The sequence below is a fragment of the Protopterus annectens genome, chromosome 8.part0 (assembly GCF_019279795.1).
Source record: "Protopterus annectens isolate FY-2018-M chromosome 8.part0, PAN1.0, whole genome shotgun sequence".
Taxonomy (NCBI): Eukaryota; Metazoa; Chordata; order Ceratodontiformes; family Protopteridae; genus Protopterus; species Protopterus annectens.
The window spans coordinates 1,072,067,115-1,072,093,180 of NC_056741.1; the positions used below are offsets into that span (position 1 = coordinate 1,072,067,115).

The 26,066-nt window shown below is 41.7% G+C and overlaps 1 protein-coding gene across 2 annotated transcripts in view; it reads left to right on the forward strand.

Moving 5' to 3' along the window:
• Positions 1-11,702, forward strand: part of PHLDB3 (pleckstrin homology like domain family B member 3) — a 647,234-nt gene extending 635,532 nt beyond the window's left edge. For both annotated transcript variants that reach the window (XM_044080540.1, XM_044080538.1), the window contains exon 16: positions 10,659-11,702. In XM_044080540.1, the coding sequence (XP_043936475.1) occupies positions 10,659-10,790 (132 nt within the window). In that variant the 3' untranslated portion in view covers positions 10,791-11,702. The remainder of the gene's footprint in view (positions 1-10,658) is intronic.
• Positions 11,703-26,066: the final 14,364 nt, after the last annotated feature.

Genomic DNA, 26,066 nt, shown 5'->3' on the forward strand with positions numbered 1-26,066 from the left:
GTACATAATATGTATAGAATCTTTGTTCCATACTATATGCTTCGGCTATTTAATCTTTTGCTGCTTGTGTTACTGAGCTAAGTGTTTGCTATGAACAAAACTAATTCAATTTGATATAATTGCTATACATCACATTAAGATATTACAGTCTGAATGTAACTGTTGGTTTGAATCTGAATGTAAATATTGGTTTGAATCTGAATGTTAGATTGCTTACTGTACCTGCTACTTTGCCTGTGTTATGGCAGATAATAGTCTCTGGATCAGATCCTTTACCTGGTTAACAAAGTTAAACACATACATGGTAAAATATATTCTTTCACAACATTAATAGGCATGCAAATGGTTAAACAAGTTCCAGAAGCAGATAATTTATTTTTACTAAGTCATTTTTGCTTCCACATTTGATGAAGCATCAAGCCTCCCCCAATGTGTCTGTAAGCCTACTGGTTCCCCCCATTCTGGAGATAACTCAGAACAGAGACAACAGCTGACCACAAATGTTAAAGCTCTTCAAAACGTGGTATTTTTGGCAAAATGAGCTTGCCGTTCCTGTTAGGATCTGCGTTGCTGGGCAATGAGGGTGAGAGAATTTTGTTTGTGTCTTTCGGCTTTAGTATATAATATTCATAGTAAAGAAATTAGATGGCAATTGAGTGGACTTTGTCTATTACTGTACTTTAGAACTGAAGCTGTCATAGCCAGAGGCCATTTAAGTGGAAAGATGGATAAAGTTATTAGCTGTGTATATTTCCTAACCTTACAGCTGTAGGATAGAAATGGAGTCGAGATCCTACTGTCCATCGTGTAGCCCCCTGTCTGGAGGCTTGCTGATAAATGTTAGCCCCTTCCCCCATCCTAACAACCCCTTGGATAAAGTCTGTGCAGTCTTCCATTATGCATATTATTTACATCTCTTAAGAGAAGTTAATGTTTGGATTATTTGACTTCAAGCAATATGATGATTTGTGTTTTGTATCACATATCTGGTTGTTGTACACATCTCTACAGAGAAAGAGAAACAAAAAACTGTACCCCGACAATTCTAGTAGTTGTACAGCAGGAACGTAGTGTGTGTGTGTGTGTGTGTGTGTGTGTGTGTGTGTGTGCATTTGTTTGTGTTCTTGGTCATAAAATATATACCAGATAATACATGACGGAAAGTATTCAAAATAGTGTCCTAACTCCAGCATTTTTTTTCCTGGATGTTTATACACTTACATACAGAAGCACACCCATAACAGTGCACACTTTTATATTACATATTGACTAATTAAGAGTTCTTGTCTTCCTCACCCACCATTATATTTGTACTGCTCACCCAGTGCAATTCTTTATTTTCTTTTATCACCCAGGGCAGTTGTTGAACTTTACTGTATTCTGTGGAAGTTTTACTTTATCGTGCATTTTTGTTGTAATTCCTGGATGTTTGTGAATGTTGTCTGAATCCCATAGATGACAGTAAGACGCTCCTCATAAACCTGATGGGAGCATCCTTCTCAATGCCTGATGGTATGTCAAAGGGTTCTGATCTTTTCAGTTTCACTCATTGGATTGGTTGGGGGCCGCAAACACAAATGTTCTGTTTGTTGAATGTTTCCTTAGCACTTTGCTTGTGGTCCTCCAGAGGTTTCTCCTGGCCCTGCTCTACTGCCAGGTGGAACACTAAGCCTAGCTTCAGAGGTACTAACACACCTATCACCCAGTAGCCACTCCTAAGTGTGATCTCTTTTCCTGATCATATAAATTTACCTATCACTATGGACGGACAATTTCCCATAGTTTCTCCAGCCACCTTGGTCGACATGGGCATCCTGAGGCAGTGTAGCAACTGTCTTATTCACGAACAACTCTTTACTCCTAGTTCTCTCAAACACAATGTGTGAGAGTTGCAACTATGTTAAGAACCTTGACTCCATGCTCTCTCACACACCAGTCAGTACATGTGACAATGAGCGGGTTGCCAGCATGCACACCTCGTCTCCTACTCCACCCAAACCCACATCACACATGGAGGTCCTCGCCAAAAACATACCTAAACACTAGAGACCTCCCAAACTCAAAGACAAGCATTTTGCACATAATACTTCCTCTGCAGAACTCATTACACATAATAGCTCATGCACCAGTGTCTCACTGGTTAAACCTTTAAGCCAAAACACAAAAATCAAACAAATTTTAGGCAGTGTCTCAAGGACAAAATTCCCAATGTAAAACCTCCATCTGAAAACAACTTCATGGTTATGATGCTAAATGCTAGGAGTCTCAACATGAAACCAAACTCACTGGTAGCTGCCCTCACCTTGGAAGATGCAGTCATTTGTGCAGTCACGAAAACCTGGTTCAAGGCTGTGGAGAGCACCCCAGCCATATCGTGTTACACCTCCTTCCCCACATTCAGACCTCAAACTGAAGGCATGAAAACTAAATGAGGTGGTGTATCAATATTCATTAATGATAAATACACCTCCAGATTGGTTAAACAGTATGATTCCCTGGAGACACTTCAGGTGCAGTTAACTGTTGATAGGACATCTATTCAAGTCATTGCCAGCTACAGGGCCCCGTCCATGAATCAGGACACCCATTCTGCCTGTTTGGATCTACTTGAGTCTATCAAGATACATCCAAACACCATGGTTTTGGGCAACTTTAACTACCCATCCATTGGCTGGGTAAATTACTCGTGCTCGACCTCACTTGCCTAAAGGTTCCTCAACTTTGTTGACTCCAGTGCCCTGGACCAGCTGGTTGACACCCCCACAACGGGTGCCAACATCCTGGATCTGGTGCTTACCAATATGGCAGACTACTGTAGCACCCCCACTGTGAGGTCCTCCCTGGTGAGATCTGAAAAACATATTGGTTTCATTCGAAGTAACTATCACACCTGTCCTGCCCCCCCTCCCCCCCAGCAGCAACTAAACTACAAAACTTTCTCCAAAGCAGATTATAACCTTTTATGGGATGGTATAAATAGCTTCACTGCACCTTCTCCCTCAGATAGAACTGGCAGCTATGCCATGCTCTACACCAGTGCTTTATACGAACACCTGTATACCTGCATTGACTTGGCCGTACCTGATAGGAACAAAACAAGCTCCTCAAGGAAGAGCAATCATGCCTGTTGGACAACTGCCAATTAACAGGCTTTACAGTAAGGGGAAAAGAATTGCTGTGTAACAGTAAGAGGGAGCAAACCCTCCTAAACTGGAAACACTCCCTCCTCAGTTTAAACAAGCAAATAAGACTTCTTGTGAAGTCCTCCAAAGCAAATTATGAGTCCTAATTAGCTTTCTCAACAAAGGACAACCACAAGGCATTCTGTAGTTACATCTGTAACCTATAAGGAAAGGCCCAGATTTGTATTGAACTGGTAATTAATGATACCACATATACTGAGCTTGTAGACATAGCTAAACAAGTTCTGTGAAAACTTCATTTCCTGTCCCCGCCACATGTACCCCATGACACCCCTACCACCTGTCATCTACCTTGTATCTCTAAAGAGCAGGTTGTAAATGCCCTCTCTGCGGCCAAAAACACAGCATCTATGGGACCTGATAACATCCCAGGCTGTATCCTACATGGGTTACAACATGGATTAGCAACACCATTGGGTACTCTCTTCATTCATAGTCTAAGCACCGGCTTCATACCAGCTGAATGGAAAACAGCTACCATTATTCCCTTGCACAAAGGTGGTGCTTCCCAGATCCTGGGAACTATAGACCTATTAGCCTGACTAGCCTTATCTGCATGGCCATGGAACGAATCATCACGGACCTTATAAACAAAGATGTAGGTAATCTCCGAACACTTGACCCTACTCAGTTTGGATTTGTCAAAGGGAGATCATGCCTGTTAAACCTGGTGGACTTCGAGACAGTCACTAAGGCCCTGGATGAGGGGAAATCTATGCATGCAGCCTACCTGGACTTGGCCAAGGCATTTGACACTATCCCCACTCTGGCATCCTTGACAAACTCATCCAACTAGGCATGAACCCTTGTATTGTTAGACTGGTTGCTAACTGGCTTACTGATGGAACTCATATTGTCAAAATAGGGGAATCCACCTCCAACAGCAAACCTGTAACCAGTGGTATTCCACAAGGATCAGACTTGGGACCTTAACTGTTTGGAATCTATTTCTCTGAAATACAAGCAAAAACTAAAGGTCTTTGGCTGATAATGCAAATTGAGAATGATCATAAAATTTCCAAATGAAGTCTACATACTACAAGAGGGTCTTACACAAAAGAATGATTGGGGCCAAAGTCATGACCTTAAGCTCAATGCAAAAAAATGCATTATTCCTGTTGGTAAAAGTGATTTTCCCTGCTAACTACATATCAATAGCAGCACCCAAAGTACGCAGTGGTGAGAGACCTGGGCAGACAGGTTGACAGTAACCTTACCTTTGACTAGCATGTCTCCACAGTGATAAGAAGGTCATTCTATATTGCTCATCTCATAAGTAAGGGCATTGCCTCCAGAAAAAAAAAAGTTATAATCTCCCGGTACTCTTCCCTCAGCAGGCCATTAAATGAGTACAGTGCCCCTTTTGGTGTGTACCTTTTCAAGCACCTGCAACAGTTGGAGAAACCACAAAGGTTCCTCACAAGGAAAATTCAAGGTCTTCAGCATCTATCCTATGGAGATGTCTGAAATCACTGTCACTTTATTCTGTTTCATACAGACTACTCAGAGATGATCTCTACCTTGCATACAAGGCAATCTCTGATCCTATTTTACTGGAAATGCTGCATATCTGCAAGTCAAATGGTACATGAGTTGCTCACTCTAAAGGCCTTATCCTGGTATGTGACTTTAATAAAACCTACTGGAGGGACAGATTTGTTTGTGCTGTTCTCGTGGTTTGGAGGGGAGAGGGCCGTGTAATTTTGACAATTTGTCTTTTAACATTCGGAAGTTTACCTTAGAATAATTCCTAAAAGTACAAAGGTTAGCTGGGATCCAGGATTTTATTTTTATTTCTAAGGAGACAACTTTATAATCCAACCTGTTCAGTGAGAGCGTTATGTGGCGGAACAACATTCTTTGTGAAAACCAGGTTCAGGATGTTAGTGCCCCTAGTGAGCATGTGGACTATCTGGTCCAGGGCGTTTTGTTTGTAAAATACATCTCTGGTATAGAATGTTTGAAGTTGTGCATGATTCCCAGTTAACAGTGGGGTAGTTAAAGTTGCTCATTAATATGGTGTTGGGTTGAATGGGGAGTGTCTGTAGTACATTTAAGTAAGAACTATGGGTTTTGTGCGTCAGAGGAAGACCTACAGTTTTCAAGGGTATGGTATTGGGCTTTGTGGTAATTTGGATATGGAAGAGCTCTAGTCCATCATACTGTTTGACCAGTCTTGAGGTGAGAATGTATTTGACATAAATTAAGAGACCTCCACCTTTTGCTCATTCCTCTGCATAGTGTTTCCACCTATCCATTTTTTTCCAGACTGTCTGGAAATCAGATTGATTCTCCAGTAGTCTGGAAAACGCTGTACAAACTCTGGTATTCTGTTTCAAAAAAGGAAACAGACTATCAGAGTTTGTTAAATCTGCTGCTTTACTATGTTTTTTTACAGAAAAGCATAGTAAATCAGCTGAAAGCGGGCATCAGGAATGGAAAAAGAGGGTGCTCCTGGTCGCTGATGTCATAGTGACATCATAGAATGGGCAGAACTTGGATGGGAATGGGCAGGGTTATAGGTGATGCGAGGAGTGTGGCTTTTACTCCGGTTTTGGCCACAACAAAAGGTGGCAACCCTGCCTGTACAGTTAGTTGGGCTTAATGTGTGGAAGGCATTATATAGCCCTGCACAGCCGTGGTGCTCTCTGCACCTTTAAACCATGTCTCAGCAACTGCACAGAAATCTCTATCCTCCAAGGTGAGAAGAGCATGTAGGATGATGTTTCTTGTTTAGACTCCTAGCATTGAGCAGTAACATCTTCAGATTTTCTTCTGTTGAATTGTGTCAGAAGATTTATCGGGTTGGAATGGCTTTAAAAATGGCACTATGGGGATGGACGAGCTTTTGACAAACATTCAAAAGCCTGGGGGGGGGGGGGGTAGATGCAGACCATCCCTGGCAAAGCTGAGTGGTCTGCTGACTATATTCTGCCAGGCTTGTAAATATTGTACCCCTCTGAATGACACCAAAATTTAAGCCACTTATTAAAGTAAATAATTTTTTGTTCATATCGTGGCATCATTATTTGAGAAGTTGAAATGCTGTTCAATGCTAGGCTCATATCAGCATGTGAAACATAGAAATCAAAGTAATCTGTCTTGTCTTCATGTATTCCAGTGAGGTACGTCTCTGATTGTTCACACCCACATGGACTATGGCAAGGTTGTAATAGTACTTGGGGTTTGGCAACCTGAGTGTGAGTGTAATTTGGCGGATCCTAGCCCCTAAAAGTCAGTTGACTGTGACTCGCTCCGTATTCAGCCTGCTGAGTAAGATATCTGTGCATGTCATAATTAAGCCACCAGTGGCCAGCATATTGGGTTGTGTGGTAGTATGCCCAATGGGCTTAGAGGTTGAGACATCACAGGATGTGGTAGTATGTGTCATGGTAGATGTTTTTTTTGTGTGTGTGTGTGTGTTTGTTTGTGTATGTGTATTTATAGAATGCATTTGATGTTGCTGAGGATGTTTTATAGAGCAATGTCTGGGAGGCCTTTGTGGTTTAGTAATATTACATTTAAGAGCCTAAGTGAGTCTGTGTGTCTGGTGTATACTGTGTGTGTTGGATGTTGTGTGTGCGTTTCTGACAGCCTGTTTAGTAATACAAGTGCTTGTATGTGAGAACCTTGCCTCCAGTGACATTGACATAGTAAGTGAGAGATGTAGTTGTGCAGTTTTACAATTAAGTGGTTCTCAGTTAACATGAGACAATTGCTACATTGCAACAGCATGCCCATATCCACCAAGCTGGCTGCAGAGACAGCAGGAAAGTACATATCCATGATTGCAGGTCCATACTACGGTACAAATGGATGATACAAGTGGGATTTACAGCAGGCTAGCTTGTGTGTGTTATAAGAGTATAGACTACAGCCAAGACTGTCTAAGGCAAAACTCGCATGGCAGTGCTCCTCACTGAGCAAGCTAGTTGCTCGTTGTACAGCTAAGTGCTGAGGAAATTTAAGAGGCGTCTTTATAGGAAAAATATCAATTCTAAGAACCTACATCTGTACAAAGCACAAGTGACAACTTATACAGACACTGAAAGTGACTAAACCAAACTAGCCATCTGGCCAATCACAAAAGCACCCGATAGCTTTCCTAATTGAAATATAAGCTCGGGTGAGACCAGGCAACATCCTGCTGCCACAAGAGTGTGGACCTAACTTTTCTAAATGTAACATTACTTTGGTATGAGCTGAAGTGCTGAAAAATACAGTATTAGACTACAAAAAAATTAAAACAGCTGTCACTTTAACACTGGTTAACTGCAAGTGTAGAAACCAACAGCAGTAATGTTTAAAACAGCAGCATGTTAACTTCAGCTAACACAGAAAAAATACCAGTATATAATGCTGGAACACTTGATTTGAGTAGAAAAAGTGCAGTTCAACAAAAAAATAGTTCTTGTTTGCCAAGGATAATAGATTGCAATAGAACTCTCAATATTCAGTGGCATAGCAGCTAAGCATTTGGAAGCTCTATGTAACTGAGCCAGGTGTTGTACAAACATGACAACTTTATCCAGAGAACTAGTTTGGTTGTTTAGTCACTTCCAGTGCCTGTATAATCATAAAAGAACTATGTAAGCTTCCCGAAGTGAAATCCAAGCTCAGATGAGTGAAATGTACTCCCTACTGCCACTAGAGTGCAGACCTTACTTCTGTAATTCACAGATGTTAAAACATACAGTATTAGACACCGCTAAAAAAACAGCAGCAGTCACTTAACCGTTGGCTAATTACAAATGCAGAAACCAACATCAGTACAGTTCAGAACATATTCGCACCTAAATTTAAGTTAAAAAAACATAAAAAAATTCAGAAATACAAAACCTTTACATAAGGTTTAAGAGGAATTATCTGTATTTAAACAGTCTGTCCTCCAATGTAAAAAATTAAATTCCATTTGAATTTAATTTTATTAAGGTTTTCAATAATGGATTCAATGTTCTGTTGAATTATCAGTTAAAAGTTTTTCTCTAAAAAATAACCTGTACATATTACCATTCCAGTTATACTCTACTAACTGTCATCCTGTTTAGCATTTAGAGTATTATATTTTGCATTTTTACCAATAAGTCCTGATATAGTTCTAAGGTTTCTACTGATGTTTGATTTTATTTATCTGCTTGTGGTGGTTTAGATACCTTATTCTGGTATGTGTGGGACTACTCAGTTTATTCAGATACAAAGGATCCTGGACTGTTGTATCCCTAATGGCTCAGAAGGCAAGGCATGGAACTCCCCTGATCTCCCCTTTGGAGTCTCTAAGATGTTGAGTAAAGGGTACAGCACTTCCAGTCTTTTCTGGTAGCTTATATTTTTAAAACAATGATTTTAGTTAGGAGCTTGGAGTCTTTGTAGTTGTTTGGTATAGTTAGTGAGTTACATCTCAAAAGGGACATTGGATTTAATGACTGGCCTAATCATTGCCAAGTATAATGGGGTGATGACTTCTTTGTGAAGGGGATTTCTCCAAGACACAGTCAACTGCTCGAAGTAGAAGTTACATGATGATAAAAGGCGAGGGATTATCAACTCAAAGGTCTCTAACACCATTCTTATTTTGGAGTTTAGTATTGTCTGTCATATGCTGGGGGATGAATGGTTTACCAAATGTGACTAACACTTTAGTATTTAAGACTGTTGTTTGCCCACCAATTGTTAAAGTGGAAATTCTTGTTGTAGGGCTTGATGTCTGAGAGTGACAGAATAGTGACTCCCAGTTTGCAGTCATCAGCAAATGTAGCTAGCCAGTGGTCTTGGTTTGTGGTCTGGAGGTTGGTTGGAAAAGTAAATGTCAGAAAGAAGGGTTCCTAGCACTGAGCTCTTAAGAACATGACTGGTTACGTTTATGTTCTTTGAGGTGTAGGTTCTGCCCCGTAGCTAGTTTGTTTTCCATTTTACCTCTTAGGAATGTATTTGTAATAGATGTAACTTTCTAACAATGCTAGCATGGGGTATAATGTCAAAGGCATTACCCAGATTAAGGTTTGCCCTGACAACAACAGCTTGTGTTACTTTTTCAGTGAAATTAACTAGATTTATTAGCGATGATGTTTTCTTTGATATTATACTGGGTTTGTCTATTGAGAATAAATACAGCCTGATTGTCATTGATTAATGATGGCAATTGTGTCTGTAGTCTTTCTGTATATATTGAAACACAAAGGTTTTATATATCTGTATTTAGCAAAATATTTCGTATGTGTGATGAACATTCACTTGGATTCTCATCTTGTTTAATTTTTTTAAATTTTGGGGTTATAAGTGAATATGTCAAAGAAGTCAGAATTTGTTTGTTAAACAAGGTTAAAAAAGATTGAAACTATTGAGTTGCATTTGTGGTAACTAATGTATAATTTCCATAAATTAAACTTATAAGTACCAGGCGGTTAATTATTTCATTACTTCCAAATCTTTCATTGTTTTTTTTTTTCCATAATCTATTTCTGCTTTGTTCTGAAAGTGTATTTTTAATGTTTTAACTATGGAATATTTCTGTCATCCTTGTCATTAATGTTATTCATTTGACTTAGTTATTTGTAATGTATTTTGAATTTGTTTAGTATATCTTTTTATTTCTGACACATTTATGCTGTTCTTTGATCATTTAATATATTAGATTTGGTTTGATTTATTAAATTTTTTGGCTGTGCTTGCTAACATGTATAGTCTCCTAGGAGTTAGTGTATGAAGAAAGTTTAATGTTCTCTAAATTATTTTCTGTTTGGTGATTTTATATTAATTTTTATTTACAGTATTAAGCAGATCAGTAAATATCTGTTGTCCTTTATGAACTTTTAACTTGGCAGTATTATTTTTTTATGAAATGTATACATGTTCATTATCCCATTCTTTAATTTGGGTTACTTCCCAAGTTTGTAATGCGCTGAATTAAGTATGATTTCAGAGCTTCCCTATTAAGTATTTGCATTTACATTTTTTGTGTCATCACAAACAATATCAATTTTCTCATACTATTGTTTACATTAGTTTGGCTTAATTCTGTAGGCTGAAATTGTATTAGCTATTGCAGCTATTTTGGGGTTAGTGTTAATTTAATGTGGAGAGTATTGTGTTCTGATAAATTTAAATGAATTTACTTTGGTAACTAATTCAGTAGGTATAAACATTCAAGCTGTTGGGCTTGAGTACAACATACTTGAGTAATGGGTATATGTTAAAGAATTTTCACTCTTCATCCTACTTAAGTTATAAATGTTAATGCTTTGGCCAAACCTGAACTTCTAGGGGCTTTGAGAGCTTCTCAAGAACACTTATAATTCCCTCCTAATATTTGACTTGCTTTCATATTATTTAAATGATTCTCGAGATTTCAACATTTTACTCCTAAATTACTGTCAAAGTGTATAATGATGGTAGGATAGTAACAGTAGATTGTCACTGTTGTCACTGATACTTTTTTGGTTTGCTCTTTCACTCCAGAGTCCTAACCACAAGCTGACATTCTGTGTGAAAACCTATGACAGACTGTTCTACATCGTTGCCCCATCTGACGAGGCGATGAGGATATGGATGGATGTAATTGTTACAGCTGCAGAAAATAATAAGCATTGATAGTGTGACAGCATAGAAAAAGTCACCTGCATACACTGACTTCACCACATGGCTACCTCCTCAGGAATCGACCTACAGCCATTGGAACAGTGAATCTCTGAGTGACAGTGCAGAGTGGTACTTACCTAAGAATATGTCACATTTTGCTACAGTTTACTGGGAATAAGGTTAGGACAGCACTTTGAATCTTTCTGTATCTTTTTGCCTGAAGTCTCCAGGGATAAGACTTGATGATTATCGTTCACAATATGGTACTGAATTATTTTGTGCTGGAAGACTGAACAGCTTGAATGACAAAATATTGGATTGTGCCCTTTCTTTGCAGACTTTTAACACATCATCTCCTCCACTGGGAAGATATGAGATCAGTTTTTAACAGTGCAGCTACTAAGGTTTTTAGACAAGCTGTATACTGACTTGGCTGTACATTTTACTTAAACTGGACTGAGTGAGCAGTGCTGCTTTGCTCAAAGAGTGCTGCAATTGGTCACCTAAATTATTTGAAGAAGAATTAGCTCTTTTAATAAGTTCTAATTGCTGAGAGGAATTTACCACACTATTTGCCAGTCAACAAATAGCTAATAAACTGCATAAGACTCAAACAGGGAATGGAATTAATGTCTTCCAGAAAGGAAAAAAAAAAGAGCAGCATTGAAAATACTGGATTACCTTGTATTCTTGTATTCAAGCAAACTGCACATATTGGATTGTTTTAGCATTAATTATTTAAGTATAGTAGTTATGAGCAGGTCTCATGTCAAAATAGGCAGTTGTTTTGCCTCTAGAATATTTTATCATGTAAATAGATTAATTGTATATAAGAATATTAATGGGAAAAGACACTGTAAAAATGTGTGGGAGGAAAGACTAACATTATCAGCTGTGTGTAAATAAGAGATGTCACTTTTTAAATCTGCTTGTCCATGTTCATCATCCCTGTTTCTACCCACTCTCACAGCTGGAATCAATACTTCATGTGCACCATTGAAAAATTCCCATTCATGATGCCAAAAAGCATAGCCCTACCAAATGTATCTGCACCAGAAACGGCATTACTCTGATCCCACCATAGCTGCTGCCTTTTTCGCTTTGACAACATTATATTGATGGATGGCACAGGAGGTGGTGCTTAAGCCCCGTGACTTTTTCTATCAAATATATGAGCTCCATGCTTTCCTGTGTGTGCTGAGCTAAGCAGTTGTGTAAAAAACCTTTGTATAAGGACTGATCTATGGTCTGATGTAACCATTCCAAGTAGAAACATGAAATGCAAAATTTAAGGGACCCAGATGTGGAATACCATCATCTGACTGAAGACTTAAAATATTGAGTCATATAAGGTTGAAAACTTAAAATATTGAAAATGGAAGTTTGCCCTTTCCCCACTGTTATGCATTCCTGGTACTGGTATGTATACCTAGCAGGAGGTGTAGGGGGCTTGCCTACCTGAATTAACCAGGTGCTCAATATTTTATGTTTTCAACATGTTGTGATTTGATGTTTTGTGTGTTGCGTCAGAATATTATTACCTTAGATTCTTTGTCCAGTATGTCTGTTAACCTTCATTCCTTTCCAAACTGCATTGCCATCTTACATCTCCCAGTCTGTAAACTAACTTGTAGGCCAGTACGAGTGATATGCTTAGGCTGCCTGAGGTAAGCTCTTGAACATGAGACAGAGGCTGTGACATTTGCATCCCTCACTCGCCAGAACAGATTAATATGTGTCATACAAGCAAGGAAAGAGATTCCCAGTTCCCAATACATGACCTGTACTGAATTTTTTCATGGAGAAGTGAGCCTCTTTAATAGGTTAGTTGGTTACACACAAGGGCTGATACCATTCCCTTGGGCTTTCACAGTAGTTTTGGGTACTCAGCCTTCCGCTTCCCCATACGGAATTTTAAAACTTCTCTGTAGAGTGGAAATCTGCTGTGTGGGTGTGTTGGAGCATGTCAGTAGCTAGACATAGTGCAAACACTCGTTCCTTTCTCAGCCCATCATTCATTTACACTGAAGTGGTACACACCTTCAGATTGCATGCTTTGCCATTGAGATTACATGTTTCACCTGTAGACAAGAGATGCAAGAGTACTGCAGTTGCACTAACTAGGTAGGCCTTCTTCTGGTTTTGCTGTTGTGCTTTTGCTAAATATAGAGAGATTGGGATCCACGTAATAGACATCCACTACGTTGAAGTCTTCCTTTGATGAAGTATTTATGCTCACAAAATCCATTCTAGAGTTGTCCTATGCCCTTTTGCCATTCCAAACGTGTTTCAACTATTATCTTTGAAAATAAAGCTGTAATCGTCTTTCTATTAAATTTGATTTGGCCTTAATGGAACTTCTGCTTGGAAACATTTGGATTTAGGTGTTGCAAGAAAGCAGACCACTTACATCATTGACCCCTCTCCAGTTAAATGTACTTTATTGTCGTGCATCAGTTTCCTGACTCGTGTATTATCTTTTTACCTACTGCAGTTTTACAGAACCATGTACTTCGGTACTGTTCCTCCAGACCGAGTCAAGGATTACGTTCAGGTTGGACACTCGAATCTTGGGCTCTTAATTGCTTGTCTCCTGCGTCACATTTCCAAACATCTCTGTTTGAGCAAGTAGTGGAAAAAAATGCCTACTCTTCTTGTTTCAGACAAGTGGAAAGCTATAGAATAAGCCCTTTGTACTGTCTCTCTGATGGTTCCCCTTAACAGCTATTTGTACATTTGATGTGGCAGATGCAATGACCAAGACCGCTTCCACCATTGTCTTCCCCCAAAGCAGTGTAACTGAGGCTAACGTAGGCATGCACCCTTTACAAGTGATGTTTTTGGCTAGCCATGTTACAAGGGTTCTATAAGAGAGAGAGGGAGAAAGGTCTTTCCTCTTTTGATGATGTATGTAATCCCCCTCTTCTCTGCTAAACCTTTAAGATTGAAGAAGGCAGTTGGAAACTGCAATGAAGACTTGTCCAGTTTTGGACCACTTTGCCACCTCTGGTCTTTTCCATGCTCCTTCATCAAAGTTTCTTAAGATAAATTCTCCAGTCAGCCTTTTAAGTTTGACTTGTATGAAAGTGCTTCTCTTGATTCATTCTAATTTGTTGAGCCGTCATCTAGAATGAGTGTATTTTGGTCACCATAGAATAGAAGGAACTCCATCGAAGTCTGGTACATTCTCTTTTAGGAAGCTATCCAGTGTGAGAAAGCTGCTCGCACAGTCTCAGTCACTAACCGTCAGTGATGCAGCAGAGATGGGGCCATCATGTAAAATGGGTAGGGTATTCCACTTAGCCCGGTCTTGATCTCCAAAAAGACTGAGAGAGTCATTTAAATTTAACCATTGCATTCTTTATATTTGTTATGTGAATTTGCCCTTCAGACCTTGCTGCTGTTTCCACAAAGGTTTTAGATGGCATTATGATGTCTGTTGGCAAATAAGCTTCCTGGATCTGCTGAGGAGTTTCCTGTGCTCTATTCTAAATGGGTAGCATATTCTGTACAAAGATACTTTCCTTTGGTTTACTGTCTTTATTCAGGTTGTTAGCTTCGGTAGCAGTGTCACTCTGGAAGTGCCTTTTGGTGTTTTGCTCCAAAATTCCTTGCTGATGGTGCCTTTTCCTTGAATATAGTTAGTTGAGGGTCATTTTCAGGTGGGAAGTGTATTTTGGTGTCCTGTGTATTAAATTATTTTTATATGACTGATTCTGGACTCATTCCAAGCTGGAGCTGCGTTTGAGTTTCCTGTGCCTTTGTAGAGAGCTCATGAGCCAAGAGATGTGATCTGGTTTGTATCACAGAAGCAGGATCATTCATATCAACTGTTATGGCAGTATAGTGTTCACAGTTCCTTGGCCCATGCAGTTGTTGAGTTATTGCTCCCTGTTTGTTCTCTTCCTTTTCTCTGACTGGCATTCTCTGAAGCTTGGAAGTCTTTCAGTCTGATGATTCTGCATTCTGGAGTTGGGCATCTCCTTTCTTAGCCTTTGTTGATGCATCACCAAAATGGTAGCAGAGACAGATGGGGGTCTTCCTTTGTCCAACATCATAAAAGTTTGCAGGAAAAACATTTCCACATCAGTATACTTGAACTGAGGGCTAAGTTTGACTTTGCAAGTTCTGATAACATTTCGTATGCCAAAGATTATGCATTGGAGATCATTCTGCTTTTAGTACCTGAACAAGCAGGAGGAACTTGTTTCCACACCCTTTACCATTGAAACAGTCCATGCAATTGTGTCAGTAGTCTAGACATTTTTGTGGCAGTGGGCCATATCTTAGACTTTGTCACAGTTCAAACCCTTTGCTGGAGCTTTGACTTGTCAAACAGTGAAACTGCTGTCATCTGGAGGACATGTACTGTGTAGGTTTACCTGTTTAAGTCCTAGAGAATGCAGGAAGATGCATGTTCCATTCCCTCTAGCAGGGGATGGGAGAGTGGGAAGATCTGTTTTTGGTGGAGTGGGATGGTTCCTTTATGCACTCCCGCATCCCATTCCACATTATTCTTTGCCTACTGTTGAAGCTTTGAAGAGAAATTCTTAGCCTTTTCATGGATAAGCCTGGTTCCAAGTCCTTTAAATTTTGATCTTTCCAGAGATTTTCATTTTACTCACTAGAGACTATAACACTGTGGCAAAATCTGCTTACCCACATGAGAACAAGGGTGATGCTTCTGTATCTCCCTAGTTAGATATTGGTGGCATTAGAGAATGGCAGGACATCTTATACCTCGATCAGTTATAAAGCCATATGGAGGTAGCCCGTTACGTTGATGTTTTCTCCACAGCATGTAAAGCTCTAAGCTTATTCAGCCTGTCTTAGGCTTTATATCTTTCTGATGGCCATTGTATCAGATTGGAACATTTCCAAGCTTTGGCTTTTTGTATGTAACAAGCCTCATGTTATTTCTATTAACAGTGATGTCCATGTTTGAACCCTCATTTCTTCCTGAAGATTTCTGAGTTGCTTCCTATTCTTTGCATTCTGACCTTGTTTTTTTCTTTTCAGCTGTTGGAAACAGCAACAAAGCAGCGAATGTATGCTCCATAAACAGTCTACTCACCTCCCATAATACTCTGCAGTACCTAATCTCCTCAGATCTCATTTGGTGCTGCTGTGTGGTGATGGATGTGGTCTCCAGAACTCCACTGAGATAAGTGCTTTTCAAGTGTTTTTTGAGTACTTTATCTGATATAGTTCGAGTGTTACTCCTGCCCTCTTTTCCCTTTATTTTAGAATTTAGTCTGCATGAAACTTAGTTTTTATGACTTTGGGTCATTTTTCTCCTTTGCGTGTGCCTTTTCTGTGGTAGGCCCTTATAGTCGTTCAGGTGTGTTTACAGTTCCTTCTCCCCAGATTACTTATTCTTCCCTTTGGGTTTTTTTGGTTGATCTGATTCTTGAAGCCTGTGTATGTGTTTATTTTTTACAGGTGTCATCCTTTATATGCCTTGGGGGCTTTTGCTGTGGTTATTTGATTAAGCCGAGTTTTATAAAGTTGATAGTTTCAGTTTTTGGCTGGGTTGTTAAAATGTCTGAAAAGATTGCAGGTTTCAAAAAATTAATTGACTGTGGTATTAAGCTGCCCCCACAGAACTTGCAGTTGTGGTGAGTTTACTGTTTCAGGCAGTTCTTCATGATAAAGTCTGCAAGGCCTATGTGTCTTTTGTTGAGGGCCTTGGCAGATAGGTGTGTGGCAAGCTGTTAATGAAAGACCTTGTTCCTGTTTCTCCACTTTCCAGGGCTACTCCCATGTTTCTTCCTCTCTGGCTAAAAAATCTAAGGAGAAGGTGAAGAAAGATGAAGATTAGGATAAAGCCAGGAAAGACAAGAAGGAAGATGAGGATAAAGACCAAGAAAAGGGCATCAGAAAAAAATCAGCTGACAACTCATCATTAAATGAGCCAGTTCTGAAAGCCCTAAGGCCTTCTGTTTCTTTAGCTGTCTTTGGATCCAATTTCAGTGCCATTTTCAGTCCTGATCTCCAGTTCTTTTGTCATTATTGTCAAATTCACTTCAGTCCCATTTTTGGATGTTCCGAGTCCCTTTCTGGATGTAACACTGGAGTCATCTTGGCACTATTAAAGGGTATTGCTACCACCCAGATCCAGTATTCTCTCCAGTGCCTTCACCCCCACAGGTCCAGTCTTCACTATTTAGGGTCCAGGAGTTGGATAACCCCCTGCAGAAGCCCATAATGTTCCTTTGATGACTTCCTCAAGGTTTACAAGGTATTCTGTCAACTTTTGAGAAGCTGATTTGGACAAGATTATGAAGACATTCTTGAATGCTTAGAGTGACTTGGGGATTATTCCATCTCTCCCTCTTCCCCGAAGGTGGAGAGAGTTGGCTGTTTAACCCCTTTTCTGATTTCTCCTTCTCTAGTTTGCTTTTCATAGCCGGTGATTCTGGGTCTGATTTTTTTCCATGTGGTTCCTTTGTTGGCACCAACAGAGTGGCTGCCTTCAGCCCCCTTCATCAATTTTGACAGACTCAGTTCCATCCATTTCAGAGCCATGTGCATCCCAGAGATGCAGGGATCCAAGGTCACCTCTTAAGGCTTTTGGAGCCATCCTTGCCTTTAGTCTTGGACAACTTGGTTCCATCCTTGGTCTAGTATCTGGCTGGGTTGGTAGCTGGTGTGGGTTGTTACCCAACATCTGCAAATCAGGGGAGGTTCTTCCCCAGTGGTCCCAGCCCTTAATGTTGGCATTTGAGGTTGCTGATAGGCTTCAGGCCTGTTTAGGGGCTGGCAAATCATACTTTGTCAGATCCATTCTTATCCCTCCTATCTACCTAGAATATCAGTGTCGCATCACCTTGCTCAGGGTCAGCCTATATCTCGTTGCCTTTAGCAGCCCCAGACCTGGGACTTTCCTGAGGCTTGTCTCCTCCACTGTTCTCTTCCCTGTAGGATCACAGAAAGCATCAGTGTAAGAGGTGGCACCTGGCTTCTCCTCAAGAATCGTTGGTAGAGGACTCTGACCTCATTGAGGGGGAAGAGTCTCCAACATCATCCATGATGATTTATTATTTTGGCAACCCTCTGGAACTGATGAGAAGGTATAGGGATTGGACCACTGAAGTCCCTTCCCTTAAGGAATTATTGTTTCTTGAGGCCTTTAGTGCAAGCCCATTCATGGCGCAGGTGGCACCCCACTCCAGATGCGATTTTTGATTTTCTTGTCTAGTAGGACACGAAGAGAACCAAATGTGGTTGAGCCTATCCCCAGAAAGCCAGACAGGATTTTGATTGCACCTAATGATAGGATACATTGGAGCAGGGGGCCTGCCACTGATGCCATTCTGGTAGCCACAGCCACCAGAACACAGCTAACAGTTGAGAATGCATCTGTCCATCTGCCACACATGGAATCATGACTGTTGGGCAGATTTTGGACGTGCACTTATGCGTCAGCCTACTTTCCTGCTCCTGCACCTAACTATATGGCACACCTGACCAGACTTCAGAGGGACCTGATTAATGAGGTTTCCGAGTCAGTGGTGCAGCTTTTGACAGCTAAGACTCTTAAGTCCATGGAAGCTCAATTGGATACCATGTTGCCCATTTCCAGTGTATACATGCATCTGTTATCTAACACAACAGATGGAACAGCCAGGGCACCATGGAATTCCATTGCCATGTCCTGGAGGTACTTCTGTAATTTAGTAGACTGCTTGAGGGTATCCTTTTTAAATGCCCCATTCAATGGTTCCACCTTTGGACCTAAAGTTAAGGACACGTTAACCAGGAGTGAACAGGGTGGCAAGATGTCTGCAGTAGGAGTTTGCTTTTCCACCTCTCAGCAATTTTTTTCCTACAGCCAGAGGGAATGAAAATAGTTATTCTTACATAAGTATAAGCAACTTGATGTTCATCGTGCATACAGCTGCAGTCATTACAGATGGGTTATCCTGCCGTCAGGCGGGTCCTCGGTCGGCCGAATTCCAAAGTCTAGGTCCGGCGTCGCTTCTTTCCTGACGTCAGTGCGGCAAAGGTATAAAAGAGGCAGCCGACGCCATTTCCTTCAGTCTTTCTTGCCGTGCGGTGCCCGAAGCAGAAGCAGTTCGCAAGTGCCGGTCGGCCAGCTCCTGAGATTTACGAAAGTATTTCAGCTGAAGTCTTCTTTAAAGCTAAGTACCCCATTGGGGAAACTTTTCTTGCCTCAGACCGATGTCAGACAAAGTTAATAATTGCATTTCTTGTGGGAAGCAAATACCACATAAGGATTTCCACTCTTTCTGTATACCTTGCTTAGGCCCAGACCACGAGGTCTTGGCCTGCCGTTTTTGTGCCAGGTTCAACAAGCGCACTATTAAGTGCCAGGCGGAGTTCACCCTTCATTATTTTGGCAAAAAATTTTATTATATCATGTTTTCAGATACACCGACACCAGTTTTAAGCAAAAGACGCAAAGATAAGGACAGTCATCCGAGGTCCGCACTGAGTACTGAGACCACGCTTAGGCCGACTACTGGTTCTCCGGTTCTCAGCGAGGCGCCTACGCAGCCCCTGAATACCGATGAAACTATTTTACCGGTGACTTCAGTACCCGAGGTCGCAGGCTCCTCGGTCTCCATTCCTACTGCAGATACTGACGCCACTCTTGGCGGGGAAACTCAAAATTTAGTCAGGCCTACTATTTCTGAAGACGTCTTCAGGCCATCCACCTTCTCTATTAAATCCTTCACTAAATCTAAAGTAGCCATGAAAACTAAAAAACAGGGTCCTCAGACCTCCTCTCAAGGCCCCATGCCTAAAAAGCAGATGCTAAAAATGGCTGAGGATTTGATAACTCTCATCAGGGGTTCTCAACCCCCCTCTGACAAAAGACCCAGATTGGAGGAAGACTATCCTTCCTCAGACCAGGCTTTTATTACCTCAGAACATTCTGAGGACCAGGATTGTGCCTATTCCCCTTTCGAAGACTCTGATGCTGAGGAGTCTATTCCCTCGGTCTCCCCCCCTGAGGACTACTCTTTTGGGGAAACCCTGCATACATTGAGGGAACACTTTCACTGGGAAGGCCAAAATTACTCAGATTCCAAGAAAAGGCTCAGGGAATTTCTACTGCTCCCCCAGCATAGGCCCCTGGCTATCCCTCCTGTTTTAGATATTTTGGATGATGTGTACACAGAATCCAGCCTTAATCCAGATTCTTTACCTCTAGCCCCTGTTAAACCAGACAGGTATTACCGGGTCCCTGATTCTCACCAGTTCCAAGCCATACTGCTGACCCAGAAACTATTTCACAGAGTCCCAAGGGAATAAAGGCCTCTACTGCTAAAAACCCTTTACCTTCAGAGAGAGATTCCAGAGCATTAGAAGGGTGGGGGAAAAAGGTGTATATATCTGCCACTTTAACCATGAGGGCATTAAACTGTCAATTCTATATGTTAAAGTACCAACAGTTTTTGTTATCTCAATTGAAAAGCAAAATGACACAAACAGAACAACTAGATTTGAAAGAGTTGCAGGATTTGTTCCATGGTGCAGAGCAAGTGGGTAAATATACCTTGCAGTGTGGTTTTGATGCTTTAGAGGCCTCATGTAGAGCTGCTGTCACGGGGTCTGTTATACGTAGTCATGCTTGGCTCAAAGAGCAAACCTTACCAGATCATGTCAAAGCAAAGTTATTAGATGCACCACATCAAAAAGATGTATTGTTTGGTGTTAAAGCTGAGGAGGTACTAAAGAAAATGGAGGAAAAAGCGAAATCTATGCAAACAGTGAAAGATTTCCTGCAGGTACAACCGCCACGCTTCAGCAGAAACTGGCCTTCAAAAAATTGGTCCTTTCCAGCCACGGACAGACCTCAAAGGGGCAGATATAGACGCCCAAGGGGTAGAGGACAACCTCAAGGATCTTACAGAGCAAGACAGTGACAAGCACCAACCCCAAGAGGTGGAGAAGATAGATCACAGTCATTTAGAAAACAGACACAATGACTTCCCCCTATGCCTGCCAAGCAAAGCTTTAATGGCAGCACCTTTGGGTGGAAAACTGGCATTATTTAAAAAAAACTGGCATATTGTTACAAAAGACAAATGGATTCTGGACATTATAGACAGAGGCTACAGGTTCCACTTTCACACCCTTCCAAAAATGAGAAGCATGCCAAACCTGCCACAAAATCAAAGGGCAGAGGCACAAAGACAAATTTCCACACTCATGGATATGAAAGCGATTCAAGAGGTACCTGCAAAAGAACAAGGTCAAGGTTTTTATTCCAGACTGTTCCTGGTACCAAGGAAAGACAAAGATTGGAGACCTATCTTAGACCTATCCATCCTAAACACATATCTACAGGTGCCAAAATTCAAGATGCTCACATTACAGCAGCTTCTTCCCATGCTGGGCAAGGAGTCTTGGCTGGTAACATTGGACCTCAAGGAGGCATACCTGCATGTCCCTATCAGACAAGATTGCAGAAGATACCTCAGATTTCTTGCAGGTTCAACCCATTACCAATTCTCTGCATTGCCCTTTAGCTTATCTACTGCGCCCAGAGTGTTTACGAAATGCCTGGCATCAGTAATTGCATTCTGCAGACTACAAGGAATACAAATCTACCCATATCTGGACGACTGCCTGATCCAAGCGGACAGCAAGGACATTCTATTGCAGCATCTGGCGTTTGTAATAAAACTGTTAAACTTCCTGGGATACACAGTGAACAAAAAGAAATCAAAACTAATACCTTCTCAACAGATAATTTTCCTGGGTGCCAGCTTAAATACAACCACCCAGATGGCCTACCTCATGCCAGACGAACAAGGGCAACTGTCTCAGTACTTCAGCAAAATGGCAACATTCACCAGACTAACTGCAAGGAAAGTCCTGCAGGCTCTGGGATTCATGGCATCTTGCATCCTACTAATCCCATGTGCAAAGCTGCATATGAGGAAACTACAATGGTACCTAAAAAACCTATGGTCTCAACACAGCCACAGCTTGGAAACAATTATACCACTCATTCCATGCCTTCAAAAGGAATTTTTGTGGTGGGCTCAAGCATGCCAAAGAAACACAGGTCTCCCTTTCTGTGTACCTCAAGCAACTCAAATCATCACAACGGACGCCTCAGACTATGCCTGGGGAGCACACATGGCAGATCAGTGCATTCAGGGAAAATGGTCCCAAAAAGAGAAGCACCTACACATCAACCAAAAGGAGATGCTAGCCATGCAAAATGCTCTTATGACCTTCAAAGACCTACTGCATCCAGACCAGCTATTGATAAGGACAGACAACACCACAGTCATGTGGTACATAAACAAACAAGGGGGAACTCATTCATACCCCCTGTGCAGGCAAGCCATGACCCTATGGAACACAGCACTGGAATTGCAAATTCAACTACAGGCACAATTCTTGCCAGGGAAGAAAAACACACTGGCAAACAACCTAAGCAGAAATATGACAGATCCACACGAATGGAAGTTGCATCCTCAAGTTTTCTCAAAGATAACTCGGGCATGGGGACAGCCAGACATAGATCTATTTGCTACCCACAGAAATTACCAGTTGAAAAAATTTTGTTCAAGGACCTGTCATCCACAGGCCTGGAAAGTGGACGCACTCTCTTTCAATTGGACAACATTGACAGTCTATGCCTTCCTGCCTCTTCCTCTACTGACCAAAGTTCTATTAAAAGCCAGAGCAGAGAGGCCACAAATGATTCTCATTGCTCCAGACTGGCCACGACAACACTGGTATCCGCTCCTAAAGAGCCTGACACACTCCCCACCATGGATCTTACCTCTAGTACCTCTTCTGTTGTCCCAGCACAACTACAAAACCCTTCACAGCCAGCTCAAAACCCTAAATCTAGCTGCATGGAGAATACCTTAATTTCCCAACAGACTCTCCTCTCCAAGGAGGTGCAGTATGTCATCTTGGAGGCCAGAAGACCTTCTACTAGAAAAGCCTACTCCGCCAAATGGAAACGATTTTGTTCCTGGAATCAAGAAAAGGGCCAGAATCCTTGGGTAATAAATATACCTCAAATTTTACAGTACCTAGCTGAGATGTTAAACAGTGGCGTTTCCTTCTCCTCCATCAAGATCCACGCTTCAGCCATTTCTGCACAATACAACACAGACCCTCCTTTATTCTCACATCCTCTATTAAGGCAGTTCCTCAGAGGGCAAAAATATAAAACCCCAAGGAAACCACCAGTTCCAGCTTGGGACCTCAACTTCATTGGAAAAGCTGACCCTGCCTCCCTTTGAGCCGGCTTCTTCAGCAGAGCTACAATACTTGTCATGGAAAACAGCCTTCCTTCTGGCTATCACCTCAGCATGCAGGGTTTCGGAACTGCAGGCCCTCATGGCTGTGCAACCATTCATCATTTTCCATCAGGACAGAGTTTCCTTACGAACCAACCCTACCTTCATGCCAAATGTAGTATCCAGTGTAGCTTTGAATCAGACTATCCACTTACATACCTTTTATCCAAATCCACAGAACAAAGGGGAGAGACTACTACATTCCTTGGACATTCACAGACAACTTCGTTATTACTTGGACAGAATAAAGCCATTCAGGAAATCTGAGCAACTCTTTGTGTCCTATGCTACAGGTGCTCAAGGAAAGGCTATTTCCAAACAGACAATTTCAAAAAGGATAGGCCACTGCATACACTTTTGTTATTCATTTCATGGAAAATCTGTGCCTGCATACATCAGATCCCACTCCACCAGGGCCACAGCTACCTCTGCAGCTTTCCTCAGGGGGGTCCCTACCAAGGACATTTTGGAAGCAACTACTTGGAGCTCAGTGCACACTTTCTCCAAGCACTACCACCTTCCACTATACTCAAAATCTAGAGCGGGTTTTGCCACAGCAGTCCTGCAGGGCATCCTCACTCCTCCTAGTTCCACTTAGTGCCTACCAACCTTACTTAGCTTTGGGATTCTACCCATCTGTAATGACTGCAGCTGTATGCACGATGAACATAGTACAGTTTTGTACCTACCATAAATGTAGATGTTCGAGTGCTCATACAGCTGCAATCCAGGTTACCCCCCCTCCGTCCCCTCTTAGGACAGGCCTTATGACAAACACCTCTATCATACAACCTTTTTGGGGTATTCTTTTATGGTGTATTTGCTTGCAACTACTGTTTTTTGATTTATCTATATTGCATGTTTGCATAACATTATGCTTTGCCTTCCTTCTGGGGGCACCTGACATCTGGGGCAAGAAAAACTGAAGAAAATGGCGTTGGCTGCCTCTTTTATACCCCTGCCGCACTGACGTCAGGGAAGAAGCGACGGCAACCGACGCCGGACCTAGACTTTGGAATTCGGCCAACCGAGGACCCGCCTGACGGCAGGATAACTCATCTGTAATGACTGCAGCTGTATGAGCACTTGAACATCTACATTTATGGTAGGTACAAAATTGTACTTTCAGGATGCTCCACTTGATAGTATCCTCAGGTCTATGTTATATTCGCTATTTTGCGAGTTTGTTCTGTATGTGTCGGGGAACATGTATTCACTCTTCTGAGCTTTTGTGCATATAATATAGACCCATATCCTCAGGGCTACTCAATGGGCAGGAGTAGTCCACAAATCAAGGCTTCAGGGTGCCATTCTTCCACATGCCCTTTCAGCATTTCTGAAGGTTTGCCTGGCAGAGTAGCTTGGGTGGGGGAATTTGGCTATCCATCCTCAAGCTTGGGAGATCATCACTACAGCTTCCTTGGTGTTGAGAGTTGTTACCAGAAACTACACTATCCCCTTTCAGTTTTGACACACTTCATCAAAAATCCCTTTTAGACATTCCTCCTCACCTGTGAAGGGAAGCAGCAGGACAAATGCAAATGTAGCTAGTAAAACAAGTCATTCAAGAGGTCCCACCATAACAGAAGGGATCCTGGTCTATTCAAAATTCTTTTTATTGCCCAAGAAAAACAAGGACCTCAGGCTTATTTTGGACTTGAGCAGACCAAATCTATTTGTCAAACAGATCAAACTCCAGATGGTAACAGAGCAGTCCATTCTACCTCTGCCAAGGAAAGATGACTGACTGTGCTCTGTGGATGTCAACTTTGCTTATCATATAAAGATGGGTAGGCATTCCAGGAAGTTTTTTTCACTACCAGATGGGGAGAACCTGCCAGTTTCAAGCACTTCCCTTTAGTCTCACCAGAGCCCTCCTAGTTCTTCATAAAATGTTTGGCAATGGTATGAGCTCAGCTTCTGTTGATTCGCAGGCCGCTACCGAGACCCTTTTTGAGTCCGGTATGCTTCAAACTCTTCTTTGACTAAGGATCCTGCGGTTGTCTCTACCTTGGATGGGTCTGGATCTGCTGAGCAGGCAGCGGCTTCCGAGGAAGTCCTTCGCACTTCCAAATCTCAACACAAATCGTCTTCTTTCGCAACTACCATTCTTTTTAAAACTACCGAGTTTCTTAGGCCCAGGGTACGAACCACACCCAAGAAACCGGCAACCCACTCTCAGGCACCTGCTACCTTGCCTCAGTCTCAAATGCTTAAAATGGCGGAAGACCTTATCATGCTGATCAGGGGAAGCTAAACTATCCCCTCCAAAAGGAAAAGAGATCTGCCCCCTGTAGTTTTGCCTGAACCGGAGTCAGATGAATCTGGTGCATCTGAATATGAAGACATGAAACCCCTCTCCTCTTATGAGGATTCTGATGCAGAGGATTCCATTCTTTCAGCCTCTCCCCCAGAGTATTTTTCCTTTTGTGAAACCCTGCATACTTTAAGGGAGCATTTCCAATGGGAGAGTCAGGACTACCCTCAGTCCAAAAAGAGACTCCGGGAATTCCTAGATCTTCCACAACACAGACCCTTGGCCATCTCCCCAGTCCTGGATGTTGTGGAGGATGTTTTCCTCAAATCCAGCTCGACTCCTGATGCCCTTCCTCCTGCTCCCAGAAAACCAGACAGGTACTACAGAGTCCCTGACTCTCACAAATATCTTTTTAAAAATCCTACAGATGACCTTGAAGTCATTTCTCAAGGGCCAAAAGGGATTAAAGCAACCTCTGCTAAGACTCCCACCCCCTCAGACAGGGATTCCTGAGCATTGGATAGATGGGGTAAAAATGTATACACCTCAGCTACACTTGCTATCAGGGCACTAAATTGTCAGTTCCATATGCTGAAATTTCAGCAACATACCTTGGAACTCCTTAAACAAAAAAAAGTCTTCCTTTCCTGCTTGGGCAGAATCTAAAAATTTACAAGAGTTAATGCATTCTGCAAGTCAAGTAACTAAACACACCTTGCACTGTGGTTT